The 21,883-nt window shown below is 39.5% G+C and overlaps 1 protein-coding gene across 2 annotated transcripts; it reads left to right on the forward strand.

Moving 5' to 3' along the window:
* The first annotated feature begins 218 nt into the window (after positions 1-218).
* LOC122658474 (E3 ubiquitin-protein ligase DA2L-like) lies at positions 219-19,664 on the forward strand. 2 transcript variants are annotated; one of them, XM_043853449.1, is made up of 8 exons: positions 219-584; positions 695-746; positions 836-881; positions 1,927-2,008; positions 2,138-2,279; positions 2,446-2,539; positions 18,584-18,650; positions 18,776-19,664. In XM_043853449.1, the coding sequence occupies exons 1-8, from the start codon at positions 384-386 to the stop codon at positions 19,424-19,426; spliced, it is 1,335 nt and encodes a 444-aa protein (XP_043709384.1). In that variant the 5' UTR covers positions 219-383; the 3' UTR covers positions 19,427-19,664. The 2 variants fall into 2 exon arrangements, with proteins under 2 accessions (XP_043709384.1, XP_043709385.1); XM_043853450.1 differs by having other exon boundaries at positions 221-584; positions 2,449-2,539; positions 18,776-19,662.
* The last annotated feature ends 2,219 nt before the right edge of the window (positions 19,665-21,883 follow it).

Genomic DNA, 21,883 nt, shown 5'->3' on the forward strand with positions numbered 1-21,883 from the left:
TACCTTTCCCGCCTCTGACACTACGAAAAGTCATGCAACGTCAACGTCATCAATGGCATTACCGTTATTCAAATAGTAATCCAAGGGTATTTATGTCAATTCAAATGACGAAAAACATCAAAAGCTTTTGAGTACTTACTTAATGCTTTCCTGTGTCTTTGTCTATGTTCTTGTCTTCTTCGTCTTCTCTCTCTGCTATGCTACTTTTTCTGTGCTGTTGTTGTTTTTGTTCCTGCAAGAGCTGTTTGAAGTAAAGGATTTAAAATAAATTAATGAAAAGAAAACGAAGGAGAGGAAAGAATCCAAGTACATTGAAGAAAAAAGAAGAAACCCTTACCCTTGAAATCTAAATAATGACAAGAAACAGAAATCGATGAAGATAGATGGGGAACCGTATTTGCAGGTCTAGGAGGAGTACCGTCGAAGACCGATTCACGAGGCCACAGAGACTAGTTCGTGAGCCTTCTGACTTTGATTACAAGAAGCTTCGTAAGCTTATCCTTTCAGAGAAGCTTGCACCTTGCTTTGATGGAGTTGAAGACTCAAATAATCCTGACCTTGAAGAATGCCCTATCTGTTTCTTCGTAAATGCTTTCTTCTGACTTTTGGGTTCTTATCAAAATCTCTACTTTTTTATTATGAATTCATGGTTTTGGATGGTTGTTTTGATGTTGTGGGTTTTTGGGATTTTCAGTATTTCCCGAGCTTGAACCGGTCGAAATGTTGCTTGAAAGGGATTTGCACTGGTGAGTTACTGGTTTTTGTTAACTACGAGAGTCATTCTTAATGGTTTTGTCACTAATTTAGGTTTTGTTTATATGGGGGTTTATTGCAGAATGCTTTCTGCAGATGAAGCCTTCGGGTGCTACACTTAATGCACAGTATCCTCTCTCATCTGACCATCTTCGTAATTGCCTTGGAATATTTTCTTTCTCTTTATTTATCTTCTCAATATGTGGGTTGCGTTTGGTTCCTTTATATTTATCTTTTTGTTATCTTTCATAAAATCTTCTGTTTCTGCGTTGGTATCTTGTTTCTCTTACTCTTGTAGTTCCTTCCCCCCCCCCCCCCCCCCCTTTCTTTTGAACAGTTGAGACTCTATTTTGGAGTTGTCTCTTGGTGGCTCATGTAAAGTGGTGATTATTCCGAACAGATTACAGTTGATTCCCAAAAGTGTGTATTACAGACTTTCCTCTGTTATTTTTTTTCAATGAAATGATTTCAATATAAACTGACTCCAAATAATAAGTATTTGGTCAATTTAAGCAAGAACAGGGAAGGAGTCGAGGAGATCTTCTGAAAAGAAAATAAAAAAAATGTCAAATGGACTTAATTCAATGACTTTAATCTAATCTGTCTAATAATTTTACATAAAAACAGGGGAAGGGCGTCTGTCGAAAATGAATATAATTGTGATTTTATTCTTCAGTCTAAACTCTAAACAGAGTTTGTAATGATGAGTATTTGGTAAAATGACACTTTATGTTAAATAAGGGACTGCCCTGTTTCAACTTGAGAGGTTAACATGGAAGTGGAAAATCTGAGATCTCCTGATAGATAATGTGGTTGAAAACCATGTCGAGTCCAAATTTGAAAGATTGTTTGGACTTTGACTAACTCCGGACTCATTAGAAATCCTTTCCCATAGGTACTGTTCCTGTTCTGTTACAGCTACGAAAGTAATTTTTGGAAATATAATTTTGAAATTGAGAGGAGGTATGTAGAAAATAAACCATGATATTATTTGATCATAACAGGGTTGTGCTTTTTGCAAGACACTGAATTAGAGAGTTGGATCCTGATAAAGTTTGATCTATACCATTTGTTTCATGTATAACTCTGCTATTTAGTCGATGGACGTAATATACATACTTTTTCTTTTTGAAGCAATAAATATTTTTAGATTGATATCCTTAGCTGTTGAAGATGCCCATTTTGTAAAACTCCAAGCTATGCTGTTGAGTACCGTGGTGCCAGGACCCAGGAAGAAAAGGGCTTGGAGCAAGCTGTATGGGTCTTTATCTCTGATTGGTACTTTGTTCTTGTGATATAGAGATAGACTTGGATTGTGTGGATAGTGTGATAGGCCACTAGAAATCTGACTATTCTTTTCCTGTTTTAATATTTTGTCGTACAGGAAGAACAAAAGGTCATTGAGGCCAAAATAAGAATGCAACTGCGGGAATCACAAAATGCAAATCAGGTCAACTTAGTCAACCAAAATTCATCACCAGTGGAAATCCTGTCTACAACATCAGGCTCCATCGAGCCATCTAATGGTGTTTCTGCTAACCTTGAACGATTAGATTTGTTATGCATTTGTATGGGTGCTTCAGATGGATTTAGGCATTTAGCATTGTTCACATAATTGGAGGATTTTTTTTTTTTTTTGGTGGATGCTTTGCCCCTATCCTCATTATACTGAGCTCTATTTGGTGGAACAAATAGGTGGTGAACAGAATTTAAGAGGCTCGGAGCTGTCTTTATCAGGTGGAATTGTTGAGGTTGCTGGATCTCCTGTAAATGCCTGGAATGAAAGGTTTGCGTTTCTTGTGCCTCAATTTATGTTATTGGGATTTCTTAAATGGAATTATTTCAACCAAGTAATTGTGCTTAATTAAATTCTGTTTGGAATGATACCTTAGCATGAGAACTTCAATCTAATAACATGAGTATCTTGACTCTTGAGTTGATTTTTGAGTTTAAAATGATAAAAATTAGGAATAATGTTAGTTTACCATGATGTTGTAATTAACCCACCTTATGGTTGGCTAGTAAATCACAGAAATGGGCTTGTTTTAGTGGAATACATACTTACACATGTGAGGGGCCTATGGTCCAATGGGTTGTTTGATTGAGAGGAATAATTAAACTGCCGGTGTGACAGACCTATTCTATTTATAATATGTGACATACAGGTACAAGTACAATAATGCCCCTATGAACAGATTTACCCTTATTCCCATATTTCACCCAATATTACAACTCTCCCCCTCAAGTTGGTGCATACATGGTACACATGCCCAACTTGCACACAATAGGATGAAACAGCTTACTACTTAACCTCTTTGTAAAAACATTTGCTAAATGATCTCCAGATTTTACTAAAGGAACACAAATCAGTCCTTGATCTATAATTTTTCTTTGATGAATTGACAATCTATCTCCACATGCTTGGTGTGATCGTCCTGGACTGGATTGTGGGCAATACTAATCGCGGACTTGTTGTCACAATAAAGCATCATAGGAAGGGAAATGGGAAGGTCTAGGTCTTTCAAGAGACCTTGAAGTCACATCAACTCATAGATGCCATGTCACTAAATTAAGCTTCAGCATTGAACCGAGCAACAGCTGCTTGCTTCTTACTTCTCCAAGTAACCAGGTTGCCTCCCACAAAAGTGCCATAACAGGTGTTAGATTGCCGATCATCTAGAGAGCTGGCCCAATCATCATTAGTAAGGCCTCAACTCGTAAATGGCCATGAGAAGAGAGGAGGATTCCCTTTCCTGGTGCAGACTTCATGTAGCACAAGATCCGGAACACAACTTCTAAGTGTGAGGAGTGAGGATCATGCATTGATCTTAAGCCTCCTTTGATTGACAATAGATAGTCCAGGCAAAGCTTCTACTTTGCTTGCGCGAAGGCTTGGAGTCCTTTTCACTATGTCCAAAAGCTTCCGTCAAAGTGAAAGATCTGATCCAACAGAAAATCAGAAATCCCGATACTAGCATATCAGATTAACAGAAAAGGCAATGACAGGACGAGTATAAGATAGCTAAATCAGCTTTCCAACCAATTGCTGATATTGTGCCTTATCCACTAGATCACCAATCTTACTAGTGAGATGAACATTCGCTTCAAGAGGAGTATCTGAAGGCCTACAACCCAGCATCCCTATCTCAGATAGAAGATTGAGGTTATATTTTCGTTGAGATAGAAAGATACCCTTGGTAGAGTGGGCAACCTCAATACCAAGAAAGTAACGCAACTTACGTAGGTCCTTGATCTCAAACTCTTGACCAAGGTAAGTCTTTAGGCGAGAAATTTCCTCCATGTCACTTCCAGTAACAACAATGTGATCAATATACACAATGAAAATAGCAATTTTGGATCTAGTCTGCTTAATAAACATGGTGTGATCAGCATTGCTTTGAGTGTAATCTACAGACACCATAGCTTTGTGAAATCTCCCGAAACGAGGCACGAGGAGATTGCTTCAACCCGTACAGAGCTCTCTTGAGCTTGCAAACCTTTCCCTTGGTTTTTTGACATGAGCAACCAGGAGGAATTTCCATGTACACCTCTTCTTCTAGTTTACCATGTATAAGTGCGTTCTTGACGTAAAGTTGTTGCACATCCCATCCTAGATTCACAGCACAAGAAAGAATCACACGGATTTTGCATCTAGGTAAACGTCTGCGGGTAATCCAGACCATAAGTCTGGGTAGGTCCTCCTGCAACCAGCCTAGCCTTGTACCAGTCCACTGTCCCATCCATATTTTGCTTTACGGTGAAAACCCATTTGCTACTCACTGTCCTTTTCTGTGGTGGAAGAGAGACCAGATCCCAAGTACCATTCTTTTTCAAGGCTTGCATTTCTTCAATCATGGCTTCCTTCCATTCTGGTTCTGTGATACCTTCCTGCCAATTCTGGGGAATGGAAGTAGATGACAAAGAAGACACAAAGGTATGATATGAAGGAGAAAGAGAATTTTACGAAACTACCTTAGCAATAGGGTGTTGAGTATAAGATCTCGTTCCCTTTTGAATAGCAATGGGTAAGTCAAGAGATGAAATAATAGGAGAATTAGAGTAAGTATTACCTGGATCATGAGATGACGGCTGGCTAGGTGCTGTTGAGGTGTCACAGGTGCCACTGGGGTGGTGTTTATTTGTTGTTCACGATGACGATGGACATATACTTTCATAGGCGGCTGAACGTGAATAGGAGAAGACTCCCCCTGGACTGAAGGAATTGGAGAAATAGAGTCATAGCCAAGAATAGGGACTGTTGGAGGCACATCTTCACCAAATAGAGAAGTATCCCCCTCCCCATGAAGAGGTGCTAGAGAGTAGTAGGCTGCAGCCTCATGGAATACAACATCCATAGAGACAAAGACTCGACGAGAAGGGGGGTGATAATACTTGTAGCCCTTGTAGGTAGCAGAGTATCTGTTGAAAACACACTTAATTCCCCAATGATCTAACTTGCCATAAAGATGGTGATTCCGGATAAAACAAGCACATCCGAGGACTTTAGGTGGGATAAGAAAGGTGGAAGAACCCTGGAGAACCGCAATAGGAGCCTTGAAGTTAAGGACACGAGTTGGCATCCGGTTGATGAGATAAGCAACAGTAAGAATTTCTTCACTCCAGTACTGAGGAGGATCATTCATTGGCCACCTCCAACAGATGCCTATTTTTGCGTTCAACCACACCATTTTGAGCTGGTGTATCAACACAACTGGTCTGATTGATAATCTCCTGAGTGGCAAGATAAGACTAAAAGGAACTCTCAAAATATTCTGTCATATCACTACGGACAATTTTGATGGTAGAGTTAAACTGGGTATGGACCATGATGTAAAATAGTTGAAAACAACGAAACATCTCAATTTTTTTATGCATCAAATAAATCCAAGTAACCCGTGTATGACAATCAATAAAAATCACAAACCAACGATAACCAATAACGGAAGAACAATGGGCAGAGCCCCATACATCAGAGTGAATTAACAATTACATAAAAGGAGAACTTCTACTATTCAAACTGGAATATGTTACATGAGTTTGCTTGGCTAAAACACAAGCATCACAAAAGGAATCCCTGGGATTACAGTACTAAAATCAACTAGGAAAATTTTGACCATGTACCTACCATAGCCAATTGTTTTGTCTGTCACCAGATCCTGAAAAACACAGTGGGAATGGAAAAAAGTTACTTTACAATTCATGTCAGTTATGAGACAGCTGATAGAAAGAAGATTAGTAGAAAAATCTGAAGCATAAAGAATAGATGCTAAAGATAAAGAGGGAGAACAAGTGATAAAACCCTTTCCAGAAACTGTAGAGAGGGAACCATCGGCCACTCTAACCTTGTCTTTATCAAAACAAGTGGAATACCAAAAAAAGAGACTAGAAGAGCTTGTCATATGATCAGTGGCACTGGAGTCAATAATCCAGGGACGAGAGACGACCGATGCACAATGACCACCAAAAGGAATACCTGAGTAGCCAAGGTAGGAGTCAGAGGAAACCATTGTAGATGTAGAGGCGGAAGCAGGAGCGGTGGAAGGCTCCAAGTGAGTCATCAAACGCCTGAGCATGGTAAGTTCATCTTAGGAAAGAGAGGAACTTGTATTATTCTGAGCAGGTTCGGAAGCCTCTATGTGATGTGCATCCTGGGAGGAAAGACCACGGCCATGGCCTTGTGAGAAGGAGGTAGGCCGGCCATGCGGCTCAACAAAAGTCCTCGGTATGGCGTTCCTTACCACGAGTAGTCACACATGGACCGGTTCCTATCGGAGGAGACACGTTGATAGAACGATCGCTGGATCGAGGACCACCTTTAGGTGAGTAGACCCAGAGTAAAGCTGATCGGTCTTGAGTAGTATGTTGTAACATAGCATTACGGCGGCTGTCCTCGAACTGGATCATTGAATAAGACTGCTCTAAGGTAGGGTCCCGACTAAGAACTGGGGCTCGAATCTGATCATACTCAACATTCAGCCCAGCTAGAAAATCATAAACCCGAAACTTATCTTCCCATTTCTTGAAGGCAGTAGTCGTAGCGAGCATTGCCGAAAGTTATAGAATCGAGCTCTTCGCCACGTACTACGCAACTTAGAATAGTATTGAGAAAGAGTCGGTCCCATTCTTCTCTGTTTCATGAAACTTTCGCAGCCTCATAAACCTAGGCATCATTCCCAACCCGAGAGTATGTGTCCCGAGTTTCTCGCCCAATAAGAGATAACCTCGAGCAATACGAGGTTGCATAGAGTTGATGAGAAAGGCCATTACCAAGGAGTTATCTCGAACTCCACTTCCTTTGTGAGGCAAGCGGTAGTAGTAGGCTTTGCAGTTTCACCCGTCAAGTAACTTGCATAGCCACGTGAATCAATGGAGAAGTAACAGGAGCGAGACCACACCAAATAATTGCTCCCATCTAATAAAAAAGAGCTAACATGGAATGAAGGAAAATCATTATGAGTCCCACGACTAAATACTTCAATTCCAATGGATGCAGTAGAGTTGGCCGACATAGTTACCACTCTGGTTGATGGAAAGAACGTAGAATTATCAAAAGAGAGAGGTTGAGGCCGTAAAGGGATCGATGATCATCACAAAGGACCAACAAGAGGTCGAAAGAGGGTGCAAAACCTTGGAAAATATTGATCCAGGCCTCAAAAAACCTGAAAAAGTCTATCTCGAAAGCTGAAAAAATCGATTGGAATATAGGAGGGTTTCTCATATCATTTATTCAAGAGGGATCTAAGAACCCAAAAAAGGAGGGGATGACCCTCAGTGGCCTAGGAGATAGACCCTCCGAAGGTGAGAAGGAGAGAGAAAGAGAGTGGCGGCTGCTAGGGCTGGGATCCCTAGATGGATCTCAGCTCTGATACCATGTTTGATTGATAGGAATAATTAGACTGCTGGTGTGACAGCTCTATTCTATTTATACTGAGTGACATACAGGTACAAGTACAATAATGCCCCTTTGGACTGATTTACCCTTATACCCATATTACACCCAATATTACAACAGATTTTAATTTTAGTGGGGTACTTAATGTGCCTAAGATATGGGTAGGACTGTAGGAGGTAGGAATACGGAATTTATTAGTTAGTTAAGTTGGAGTCTTAGTAGTTATCTGTGGATAGATTTAAAATTAGGGAAAGCTTGGATGATATATTCATGCCAAGCACTCTTTATTTATAAGAGTAATAAAACAGAAGAAACATCTCAGATGTAGCAATGTGGGACTAAACCACATAATACAAAACTAATAAAATAACAAAGAAAAGAGGTCCAAAATACCCCCACGGTATTCTCGCCATATATCTAACACTCCCCTCAAGTTGGAGCATATGTATCATGCATGCCCAACTTGACTAAGATAGGATGAAACACTTGCTACTCGGTCCCTTAGTGAACACATCACCACTGATCAAGAGACTTCACAAAGGGAACACAAATGAGGCCGGCCTCAAGCTTCTCCTTGATGAAATGTCGGTCAACCTCCACGTGTTTAGTATGATCATGTTGGACAGGGTTACGAGCAATGTTAATGGCCGCTTTATTGTGACAATAAAGCATCACGGGAAGATGGACAAAGAATACCGATATCCCGCAATAATCCTCTAAGCCACGAAGTTCACAAATTCCTTGGGCCATCGCACGAAACTCCGGCTTCAAGATCGACCTGCCACAACATTCTCGCTTCGCTACGCCATGTGACAAGGTTCCCACCAACAAAGGAACAAGAACTGAGATAGATTTCTGTCAGAGAACCAACCCAATCGGCATCAAGATAGGCTTCAATCTTCGGTGACCGTGGGAGATAGAAGGATTCCCTTTCCGGAGCGGACTTCAAATACCTCAAAATACGACGACTACATCCATATGAGAGGAATAGGGATCATGCATCGTGCTCACCAAACTCCAAAGAATCGCAATGTCGTCGTGTGTGAGAAAGGTAGATTAACTTGCCCACTAACCGATAAACACCCTTGTCAACAGGCTCACCCTCTTTCTCCCTAAGTTTTGTAGTAGCTTCCATAGGAGTATCTCAAGGATGACAGCAGCCTGCTTTTACTCAATAGATCAAGGATATATTTTCTTTGAGAAAGAAAGATGCCCTTTCAAGAGCGAGCAACTTCTATCCCTAGAAAATATTTCAGAGGACCAAGATCTTTGACCTCAAACTCACGGCCAAGGAGGAGCTTCAAATCCCGATAGCATCACCATCATTACCAAGTGACCACAATATCATCCACATAGACTATGAGAAGAGTTACCTTGTCACCAACTCATCTGATAAACAAAGTGTGATCAGCATTACTCTGCCTATAACCTGTGAAATCATAGCCTTGTGAAATCTGCCAAACCATGCCCTAGGTGACTGTTTCAGCCCATAAAGTGCACGCTGATCCACGGACCTTGCCTCTGGTCAACAGAGAAGCCTGGTGGAATGTCCATATATACCTCCTCCTCAAGCTCCCATGGAGGAAGGCATTCTTTACATCTAACGTGAAGATCCCACCCAAGATTTACAAAGACAAGATAATAGCACCTGACAGTGTTGAGCCCATCGGCGTGCAAAGTCTCCCGATAGTCAACTCTATAAGTTTGAGTGAACCCCTTTGCAACCAGGACGTGCCTTATATCGATCCACGTAACCATCAACCTTGTTTGACCACGAAGACCCATCTACATCCAATCGGTTTCTTTCCGGAGGAAGAGTCACAAGCTCCCATATATTATTTTTATGTAGTGCTCTCATTTCTTCCAACATTGCTGCCTTTCACTTTCCATCTGTAGATGCTTCCTGCCAAGTTTTAGGAATCGAAACAGAAGAAAGAGAAGATACAAAAGCACGAAAAGATGGAGAAAGAGAACTATAAGAAACAACACGAGATATGGGATGTAAAGTACAAGTCCTAGTACCTTTGCGGTGAGCAATAGGTAGGTCGGAAGAAGAGGGATTACCAGGAGATGGAGGATCTGGATCTGGAGCCGGCAATTGGATGGGTATTGGTGCTAAAGTGGATTGCAACTGCCCTCTGTTGGTTCTACCCCTTGTGTAGGTGAGTATGTTGGAGTTGTCAATTCTCTTCTGAAATTCACCAATAGTTCTCTGGACTGGAGTCAGCTCCCCCTGAATAGGAACATTAGCAACACTATTTTCTATGGTCTCCCCCTGTAAAGGATTCCCATTAGGTGAGGGAGGAACAGCCGGAGGAGGTTGGATATCATCCAAAGGAGGTTGGGCATCAGTCAAAGGAGGCTGGGCAGCAGCCGTGGGTGCCGTCAAAGGAGGCTGGACAGCAGCCAGAGGAACCTCTAGTGGAGGAATCTCAAAGGGCACATCTTCACTAGAACTCTCCCCTTGAAGAGGTGGTGAAGAATAATAAGAAAGGGTCTCATGAAAAACAACATCCATACTCACCAAGGTACGACGGGAAGGGGGATAGTAACACTTATAACCTTTCTGGGTTGGAGAATAACCCAAGAAAATACAACGGAGCCCACGAGGCTCAAGCTTGCCTGGAGATCTGGTATCCCTAGCATAACACACACACCCAAATACTTTGGGAGGGACAATAAAGGAGGAATGGCCCAATAAAATATCAGAGGGGGTACGGGAATTAAGAACCCGAGAAGGGAGCCTATTGATGAGATAGGCGGCAGTGAGAACCGCATCCCCCCAATATTGAGAAGGAACATTCCTCGCAAACATCAAAGCCCAGGCCATTTCCAACAAGTGGCGGTTTTTTTCTTTCTGCCACACCATTCTGGGCAGGGGTATCAACACAACTAGTTTGGTGAATAATGCCATGATCAACCAAATATTTTTGAAATTGTGATTCAGTAAACTCGGTTCCAGTATCACTTCTCAATATTTGGAGAGTAGCCTGGAACTGAGTTTGAATCATCGTATGAAAATGCTGAAAACATGAGAAAACCTGATTTTTAGTGTGCAAAAGATATACCCAAGTGTTCCGAGAATGACAATCAATAAAAGAGATAAACCAGCGATGACCAGAAATAGAGGGCTTGCGACTAGGGCCCCAAACATCAGAATGTACCAAATTAAAACAAGAAGAACTCCTTTTATTGGAAATAGGATAAGTTGAACGTGTCTGTTTGGCCAGAACACAAGCCTCACAAAAAAAGTCATCCTTAGTATGTAGGGTGACCAAACTAGGAAATAAATGAGCTAAAATTCCTAAAGGGGGGTGACCTAACCGAGAGTGCCACCGTAAAGTTCGTAAGAGACCAAGGAGTTCGATGCGCGGAGAAGGCAATGGTGGTGGAGAGAAGCGACCGTCATCAAGCGTGCAAGCCACCATGCACTTTACCCAATCCAATCGTCTTCCCGCAGTCAGATCCTCGAAAACACACAATGAGATGGAAAAAAGGTGACTTTGCAGTTAAGATCACGAGTAATACTACTAATGGAAAGAAGGTTAGTAGTAAAATTAAGAATATGTAAAACAGAAGACAAGGGAAGAGAGGAAGTGCAGTTGATGAGTCCTTTTCCAGATATTGAAGAAAGGGACCCATCAGCCACTTTGACCTTATTTTTCCCAGAAGTGGGAGAATATCTGTGAAACAGACTAGAGGAACCGGTCATATGATCTGTAGCTCCAGAATCTATGATCCAAGGATGGGAAGCCACAGAAGCACAATGACCTACAAATGGAATACCTGACCCGGCAAAGTGTGAACCTGAAGGAGCCGAGGAATTGGCAAAGAGTCGATGTAGTAGAGGCAGCAAATGGGAAGTCCTGAAAGCATACGTAGGAGGGCCTGTAGATCATCCTGGGATAGACCAGTGTCAGTAGTAGGGGCTGCAGTAACAGTCTCAGTCTGATGGGCCTTGGTCTTTGTCTTTATCTTTGTCTTGGCAGTCTGTTTAGCTTCAAAATCAGCCGGTTTCCCATGAAGTTTCCAGCACTTCTCTTTGGTGTGATAGGGTTTGTGACAGTACTCATAAACAACAGTCCCTGTAGTAGAATCACCAAGAGAAGCAGTGCCACTAGGTGCAGAAGGGGCCGGGGCAGCAGCCTTGAGAGCTGATCTATCAGTAATAGGAGGGTGCAACATGGCAGCCCTACGGTTCTCCTCAGATGAAACCAATGCATAAGATTGTTCGAGTGTGGGAAAAGGCTTATGGCCCAACACTTGAACACGAATTGGATCATACTCCACATTTAAGCCAGCCAAAAAATCATAGACCCTGATCTTGTCCACATGCTTCTTATAGGAAGCAATATCAGCAACTTTAGACGGGTGGAAGTCAGAGAAGTGGTCTAATTGCTGCCACAGACTGCGTAGAGTAGCATAGTACTTCGAAACTGAAAGTTCACCTTGAGTGGTATGGAGGACCTTCTGCCTAAGTTCATATACCTGGGCATCATTGCCAAGCTGCCCGTAGGTTTCCTTGCAAGCAGCCCAAATCTGTGCAGCTGTGTCTAGAAGAAGAAAGTTATGTTGCAAATCTGTAGTCATTGAACCAATTAAGTAGGACATGAGAACACCATTATTAGCAAGCCACCTGTCCTGAGCAGGGCCTGGGGCAGTAGGTTGAACACTAGTGCCATTAATATGGTTGATGAGACCACGGCCAACAATGGCAAAAGAGGCAGATCTGGACCATAAAAGGTAATTCGAGCCATCAAGTTTAATAGGATTTGGTGTGAAGCTGTGGTAGTCAGCCTTGTGGTGTCCATCGGTAGGTGGCTGATCTGAAGTAGCTGAAGAATCGAGAGAGTCACCCATACTGCTAGTAAAGAAGTCCAATAATGTCTTTAAGTGAAGGCTGAACTAACTCCAAAAAACAGAGACAACAGCAGTGAAGAGTCCTATATCGATAATGTCAGGTTTTTTTTTATAAAACCTGAATTGCTGAAATTGATGAGGATAATAAGGAGTCCAAAAATTCTGCAGAAAAATGGCTTCAACTAAGGTCAATTAACCCTCTATACTGAAAGAAACAGCCTGCAGAAAAATCAAGAACACTGGGCTGCAACAACTCCAAGATTGATAGGTGTCAGGGTTTTGCAAAAAACCCTGTGATAGTAGGATCGATCTCAAGGAGGTCTTCAAATCTGTAGATAAGAACTGAACCAATAAAAAAGGAATCCTGCTGCAGTTTGTGGTCTTCAAAGGAAGGAGTTAATGCCTTGTAGTTGTTGTAGAAGCAAGCTCCAAAAAAAAACTAAAGATCCAATATCGCAGACAGGCTTGGCAGGTCTTTATTGAGCAGAATTATAGTGCATAAAAGAGGTAATGGGGGCAGCTACTGGATCGTATGATCACCTCATCAGTGCTGCCCTATATGGGAATGGAGAACAAGGGAGAAGAAAGAGAGAACTAGAAGAGAAGAAGATCGAAAGAGAGAGGGAGAAGAAAACTGAAATTCGAAGGAGGGGTTTTGTCCCTAACTTGAAATCTGCTCTGATACCATGTGGACAGATTTAAAATTAGGGAAAGCTTGGATGATCTATTCATCCCAAGCACTCTTTATTTATAAGAGTAATAAAACAGTAAACATCTGTACGGTAGCAATGTGGGACTAAACCACATAATACAAAACTAATAAAATAACAAAGAAAAGAGGTCCAGAATACCCCCACGGTATTCTGGCCATATATCTAACATTATCTATTTCACTTCTTATTTATTATTTAGGAGAGGGTTTCTGACAAGGGCAGTGTAAGAAGGAATCTGCATGCTACACCAATGAGGGGCTGGAGAATGGTATTATCCATATGGGGTCCACATGGGACCCACATGGTCAGAATAGGAGAGAGAGTGTGTGCCAGTGTGGGCCCCACTGTTTATTATGTGAGAAGGGTATAAAGGAATCTGGACAAGGGTGGCTCATGCTTCCTTTTTCCCCTTATTCTTTTATCTTATCTTTAGGTTGAATAGGCTTGATGTTAGCAATCCAGCCTATCTTAATCTTATCACTGTTTAAAATCAATTGCTGTTTTTTTATTAAATTCTTTGGATAAAGTTATATGTAATCAGTTTTTATGTCATCCTACTTGGGTTAGCTCACCTTTAAAATAGATGTAAAGGTCATAGGCCTCCCAAGGTTTTGAAATAATATCAGTAAAGTTTTTTTTTTTGAATTTTTGTTGTTGTGGATTCATTAGCTGCTACAAGTCTACAATGCATTTAGTAGTGTGCTTGGTGGATTCCAAGTGAAAGCTAAGGTTGATTCCTTAGTGGAAGAGTAAATTATCTTCATGGGTTATGGTGGAGTCCATAACCACTGCAAGTGGATTTCTGCGTCATTATCCCTTTTATCTTTCTATCAATTTTATTCAAGTTCACAGATCAGATTTGTGTCAAATCATTCACCTTGCGGCATCTCTGTTTTCCATCAATTTTCTGCTTTGATCCCCTGTTCTGCTACTTGTTTGTACTAGTCTCTAACTGGGTTTTTCTGGTTCGGGATTAGTCTACATTATTATTCGTTCTCATGTTGACTCTCAATTTAATTCTAAGCCACCTGAACTAATTATGCAATTCATTTGAGCTCTCATTTCTAACTTTGTTAATACTAGTTCCAAATATTGCTCGCTTGTCAGTTAGTTTCTGAGTAGAATTTTCTGTGGAAACCTTTTTCCCTTGAGAATTTTCATTTTCTTGTTTTGTTCCCTCAAATTTTCTTTTCATCTGCTAGTACCTCACAAGATTGAAAAATATTGTAGATGTATTTGCTCAAGATTTTTTCCCATCTTTAATTATTTCGGTTTGTGTTTTGGTTTGTTGGCTAGTAACTTCAGATTTCAATTCACACCCCCTGGGTTGCAACCTTCATACAAAGGGTTAACCTTTTGCTTATTTTGTTTTAATACAGTGACTGTGGTCTATTCATAAACAGCTCTTTGATAGATTATGATTCTTTCAAGCGTCATGGAGAAGGATGTCATCTTCTCATCTTGTGTTTTTTTTTTTAATATATTCTTTTTCCTATTAAAAGTTGTTCTTGTGATGGGAAACAAGTTACACTTGGGGATTGCGACCCCAGGCCGTGCTCCTTGGCAAAAGGTTCAAAACACTTGCCCAATTATTTTCATCTTTTGCCATGCTTTAACTGACCTTGTTCCTTCACAAGTGCTGCCAAGTTTTGTCTGTATTCCTCAAGTAATAGTTACTATAGATTTCTGGAGTAATTTTGCCCATTCCTTTCATGTCTGTCTTTTCCTTTCATTTGAGATTCAGCTAAACAACCTGTTGCTGATCCCCCCCCCCCCTCCCCTCTCCAGCAAATTGGTTGATGATTAATAGTGTGCAATTGAAAGAAGAGAGGCATGGAAGAGGGAAGGTAGAAGCTAGTGAATGTCTCTTTTATATGACTGTTGACTAGATTAATTTTCATTGGCTAAGGATTATTGTATATATATATATATGGTGCATCTTGTCACCAAGTAGGTGAACTAAGAAGTTGTAACCTTACTTTTTACCTCGTCTTATTCCCAAAATCTATTTATTGTAGGGGCAATCTTGTCATTTCACATGGACAATGACAGCTTTTGAAAATGACATAATGATAAGTCACTTTCAACTTATTTTGAAAACCCTTTTTTACACATGACTAAAATAAGTTTTGAGAATAAAATCTGGGGCAAAAGAGTAAGGTTATAATCTTGTTGTAACCAACCTTGGCTACAACAAGATTTTCCCATATATATAGTGTATCTTGTTGTCTCCAAGTTGGTGAATTAACAAGTTATAACTTTACTTTTTAACCCCTTGTCTTATTCCTTAAATCATTTAATGCATATTTAATGTAAGGGTAAAAAGGGGTTTTCAAAAAGTTGAAAGTCATTTAATGCAGATCCTATTTGAAAACAACTTTTTACCCTTGCAATAAATGCAACATTAAATGACTTTTGGAAATAAGATGAGGGGTAAAAAAGTAAGGTTACAATCTTGTTGTAACCAAGATTTTTCCATATATACATAGATGGGATTTTCTTCTTGACACCCCTCAAGTTGTCAAATAATTTGTAACCTTACTTTTTTGCCCTTTTAGTATGATACACAATTTTTTCCAACGAGGATCATAGTGTCATTTCATATGTGTACTTGAAAAATGTGCATGACAATGACACCTTTTGGTATGATACATCTTTTGCATACATACATATGTATATGTATATGTAATATGTGTATGTATATATATAGGGAGTGTCTGAATGACACCTCTATAGGTGTATTTAGAACTTGATACCTTTGAATTGCCCATTGTCTTATTCCAAAAAGTTCTTTAAGATAGGGGTATAAAAGGTTTTCAAAAAAATTTTGAAAGTGACATATCATTATGTCATTATCAAAAGGTGTCATTTTCATGCACATTTTTCCAGTATATATGTGAAATGACACTATTATTCTGGTTGGAAAAAAATTGTGTATCATACTAAAAGGGCAAAAAAGTAATGTTATAAATTATTTGACAACTTGAGGGGTGTCAAGAAGAAAATCCCATATGTATATATATATATATATACCAACCTTGGTTACAACAAGATTGTAACCTTATTTTTTTGCCCCTTGTCTTATTTCCTATAGAGGTGTCATTTAGACGCTCCCTATACATATAGAGAATTTTGTTGCAACCAAGATTGGTTACAACAGAATCCTTACTTTTTTACCCCTTGTCTTATTCCCAAAAGTTATTTTAGTCATTGGTAAAAAAGGTTTTTAAAATAAATTGAAAGTAACTTGTTATTATGTGATTTTTAAAATCTGTCATTGTCCATGTGAAATGACAAGATTACCCCTGCATTAAATAACTTTTGGAATAAGACAAGTGGGCAAAAAAGTGAGGTTACTACTTCTTAGTTCACCTACTTGGTGACAACAAGATGCACCAATATATATATATATACATATAAGATTCTCTGAGAGTAAGGCGTATATTGCGTCTCTTCACATCCTATTTTTTACTGTTTTTCTCTCTCCTTGAATAAATAAAAAAACAATGTATATGTGAGGGTGGAGAGTACCCTGCTTGCTCAGAGAACCCTACATGTGTGTGTGTGTGACAGGGTTGGTGAACTGTATCATGCTCTATTCTGCCCAAGCCTGTCCAACGACACAACAAGCAAGGTCTATGGTCAACCAAAGCTGTGAGTTTCAAAAAGGCCCAAACTGATCTGGTCTAATGCAACCAAATTCCATGGGTCTGGGCTTCACTGTTGGTTATAGATTCTTTCGCTTGATTGTTTCATAATTTTGGATCTAATCATGGCACATTTAAATGTGAGTCTTCATCCTGGATCACAAGCTTGTAGTTTTAGTCCAAGCTCAGGATTTTCTGATAGCAATAGGCACTAACAATACCTTTGTGCACTGGACCCCTTAGGATTGGGGTAAAGCTCAGTAAAGACCCATCTAGTGTATGTGTTTTTTTAATTTTTTTTTCCTTTGTCTCATTTTGGTACTACGGCCCACACTATGATTTATTTTAATTGTCTATTTATGTTTGGTTTTTGTTTCTCATTTTAATTCAAGTATCCCATAGTTGACCTTTAGTTTCCAATGCTATTCTACTCCATTTCAACTGTGTTTCTGTTGAATAAGGTGCTCGTACTCATCCTCTTGTTCCAGTATTTAAAGAATTATCATCGACACCTTTTGTCAAAGAAGCTGCATCCTCAGTGCCACTTCTTAGAGTGAAAAACAATTTCTTGACATTAATCACTGGTATCTCATATCTTTTTAACAATCCTTTAGGTCTCTATTCATGAACCCCTCTATAAATTGCTTTGGAAATTTGTAGTGCTTGAATCACGATGCACATCAGAGGTCTTAAAGCTACTTTGAAAATCTTTATTCTTTCATGTACAACAATTGCCTTAGTATCATTTTGTTCAAATTCCATTGAGGCCAGATATGGTAGTCAGTTTCTCACTGTTTTTGTGTTTAGTGGGTTCTGAGGGTAGACCTTATTTGAAATTGCTTGTTGTCATTCCATTTAGGCTTAAATTCTCAGATCGCTTTTAATCATCATATGATTACTAGCATGCTGATCCTGTAATTTCTTTGGAATTTGAATTCCAAATCATGTGGATTTGGTCTTCCCTAGCCTAATGAAACTGCCTTTCTTTTTTGGAATATCTTTATAACGTTTAACATCCAGAAATTACAATGGAAGACTTTCTCATTGGAATATCACCCCATCCCCGTCTTCCTTATTCCTCACCAGGAGCAAAAAGAACAGATCTCCACAAAAATATTCCTGTTCATTACTATGCTTGCCTATTTGGTCTCAAAGTCTTTCCAGAACCATGATGGTCAACAGCCACATTTGTTTACTTCATCATTCAAATTTCTCTCTTTTGAATAAAAAATTGTGCAAACAACCGCTTGGTCGGTTGGTTGGTGGCTTGCCAGTAGGACCGGATGCCTCCTAGGAGGTCAATGTATCGACTCTCCTGGTTTGCATATTTGTGCCAGAAATAAAGGCACCCCCTCCCCCCACATTGTGGTTAGATATCTCTTGTAATTGGTAGTTAAAGTCCAATTGGGAAGATAGATAGGATAGACAAAAAAAAAATGATTCTGATTTTCTACAAGTTTGTCAGTGAACTTGTAATTATTTTATGGGAAAATGATGGCCACACTGACAGCATCATTTGCCCTCCCACACTCTCTCTCCTCCCTGACATATGGGCCCCCCTGTATATGAACCATGCGGCGTCTGCTCTCGTGTCCTATTGACTTGGCATGGGGGTTCCATTCCACACCGGCAGCGTGGCAATCCCCTAACCTTATTTATCTAGAATTTCTTGATGCAACTTCTAGGATTAACTGATGATAGTGATTTCTGTTCTGCAGGAGTGATGAATTTGGTCTGGATCTTGAAGAAATCATGGTAATGGAAGCTATCTGGCAATCTATCCAGGTGGGTCTACTTTGATTTTTCCCTCTGCTCTTTTAGTTGCATTCTGTAAAACAAAATATAGGATAGTTAAAGGGTGATTGTATTTCTGGAATTTGAACCATAATCACACCTCAATTATTTCTCAGGATTCTAGCATAGCCAAATGCACAACTCAGCAATCTTCACGTTCAAATGGCACAGGAGGTGAGACCCGTAGATCAAATCAAGGCACTGTATCATTGGCATCGGTTCATCAAGAAGAGTTACGATCCACAGGTTCAGTGACCGGTGGAATTGCAGTTGCAATTGCGAGAATGGCTGAAAGTAACATTCTTCATCCAGAAAATTCTCAGTCAATCCATGACAATGAGATGGTTCAAGACCAAAATGAAAATTCTGTAGGACATCAGAGCTGCACCCCGAGCCCCATATTTGAGGGAGGACCTGTTACATCTGATACGGAGCCAGATTTTGATGATGTGCATTCAGAAAATGCTTGCCTGGAAAGTTGTTTTTCTGCGACTGAGGATGAGTCCTGGGGATTGCACTCAGCCTATTCCTTTAATGGGAGTGAATGCTCATCAGATGGGTCAATCTCTGATGATGAACTGGCAGCAGAGGAGTTCCCTGATATTGAATCTTCCTGTCTGAGCAGTGTCCACACAATCTCTGATTCATCTTGTGAAAGCCCAAATTGCTCCGACACAGGTGGGCAACTGACCGATTCACATCTTTCAGTTGAAAGGCATCAAAGACAGTTTTCCAGCTATTATTGTTATTCAATGTCCCACTTTTAAATTAGCATCAATGGTGAGATATATGCCTTTGTTCTTATTGGTTTCACCTGATTTGCTGTATAGCTACTTCATATTCCTATATTTTCTTGACAGATATATGATGGTGGGGGCAAAAACCTGGAGCCATTATTTGGCCTTTGGAGAATATAAGGCAGGATGTGGAGAATTCAAAGAATGAATGTCCTACTCAATAAAGTTTTGTGTCCTTCCCCACTTTCGTGGAGTGCTTGTCCGTCGTATGAAGATTGCTTCAGCATCATAAGAGCATGGCTGGTACATGTGACTGTGAAGTGTTGGTGTGTGTGGTTGTACATGATTGGTATGTGAATCGGTATATATGAATGAGCTTGTTACAGGTATCAAAACGAACCCACAGGCCTTGCTATTATACATTTACTAAGATATAAAAGGGAACAATAAATAGGTTTGCAAAATTGTATAATAAGTTGATAAAGTTATGTACTAGGAAATGTTTGGATCTGTATTTTTCATTACAAGGTATTGTTCTTATTGGGGAGCTTCAGAATGTACTCTAACTTTTAAATCAGTTTTAAATTGATTTGGCTTTGAACTGATTATTTATATATTTCTCTCCTCTTTTTCTTCACAAATTTCTTGATGGTTCCGTTTGGTTGCAAGGGAAATTGAAGGGAAGGGAAGTGAAATTTTCGATCCAAATAAAGAAACTTTGTAATCATTAGTCCACATGGTTATGGTTATAATTCCAATCATTTTATATTTGATTATTAAATTTCGCTTTACTTTGCATATAATTCTTTGGATTTGAAATGTAAAATAAAATTACATATAAAAAAGTGTCATTACCAAATATGGTGAAGAGAACATTGTCATTTATGAAATCATGTTGGGTAATGATAACAAAAGTTAATTTTTTAAGTTTGAAAATGTCCACATCTCATCCCTTCCGTTCAATTTCTCTTGCAATCAAATAGAGCCTAAAGTTTTTGTTGATGTAATCAAATCAAGATTAAACTATTCATCAAAAAATCCTCACAAAGGAAATCGCAATGCCTATGATAAGGAAAGAAGCATCTTCATGTAGCAAACTCAATTTTGCATCACAAATGAAGGGTCTAAGGTGAGAGGTTGTATAAATCTTAACGAGATTATAAGAGAAGAGGTTAGCATTGAAGGAAGGTCCAATATTTTCTCCCCTCATCATAAAAAATGAAAGAAATTGATCAAAACTTCACATTTCTAGAGCCTCAAGAAAAAAAAATCTCTTTAGCATAAAAAAAACCTAGTATTTCTATCCACAACATTGATGAAGGAAACACGAAATTTTGGAAACTAAACCAAAAAATCTCTTCAGCTTCTAAGATCCAAAAAAAATTGACCAACAACCTACGATAATTGAGAAGAAACATCATATGTAGGAGCTAAAGCCTCAAGAAAATAATATTTCTCAAATAAAAATAGCTCAAGTTGAAAAATGTTGCCAGAACCTCTTCATTTAAAAAAACAAAGCTCTAAGAGAAGGATCAGGAGGGATATAAATCCCGACAAACACCCATTCGGCTACTTCATAAGTAGTATTTGAAGAAATATACTTGCATTTTCTCCCATTATGTACAAAGAACATGTCGAAATTCACAAAAACTACAAAGTTAACTCCTAGATCTGCTATAAGCACACTCCCTCTAATGGGATTATTTTTGGAGTGCATGAGTTTTACCCTAGCAGAGGAGGGTGGGACTGTGGGAGACCCCAGACTTCCCAATTCATTTGAATTGCATTAGGGCAGCCAAGGATATGAACAAACTGCGTAATACAACTTTTGGAGAAAGAATTAAAAGGAATCGATAAAACTTGAACCTAGACAGGAAAATACTAAATCCTTGGATATTATTCAAAGGGGATTAGAAACACATCAGAAGAATAAAGGCAAAAGCTGAAGCAAGTGGTTAGAACCATAGTTCAAAATCTCGCTGAAATTTCGGCGAAATTTTGGATATTTCAGTGGATCCGAGACGAGATGGTAGGTTGAAATGAAAAATGCAATATTTCGGAAATTTTGGTCATCTTGTTTCGAAAATTTCGGTCTAAAAAATGCACTGTTTCGTCGAAATTTTGATCATTTCGTTTCTGTATTTCACTCATTTCAACATTTTGCACCCCAAAATGGCCAAACAAAACTCATAGAAAAAATACAAATTTTCAGCGAAATTTCAATATCTCAAAAATTTTGGTTTGACCAAAATGATCTTCCGAGACAAGATGGTTAGAACACTACCAAGGGGATGCGTTGATCACTACATCCCTCACATTACTGTTAGAGAATTTCATAGTGAATGAGGAACAAACTAAAATTGATATGGAAATCACTCTAATTGGAACCATAGGATGCAAATAAACTCCTTTAACAAGCAAGGAGGAGGACAAGGCTAACTTACACCAAAACAAGAAAGCATAAAAGAATGATATCTCTGCCTAGGA

The sequence above is a fragment of the Telopea speciosissima genome, chromosome 4 (genome assembly GCF_018873765.1).
Source record: "Telopea speciosissima isolate NSW1024214 ecotype Mountain lineage chromosome 4, Tspe_v1, whole genome shotgun sequence".
NCBI classification, from domain to species: domain Eukaryota; kingdom Viridiplantae; phylum Streptophyta; class Magnoliopsida; order Proteales; family Proteaceae; genus Telopea; species Telopea speciosissima.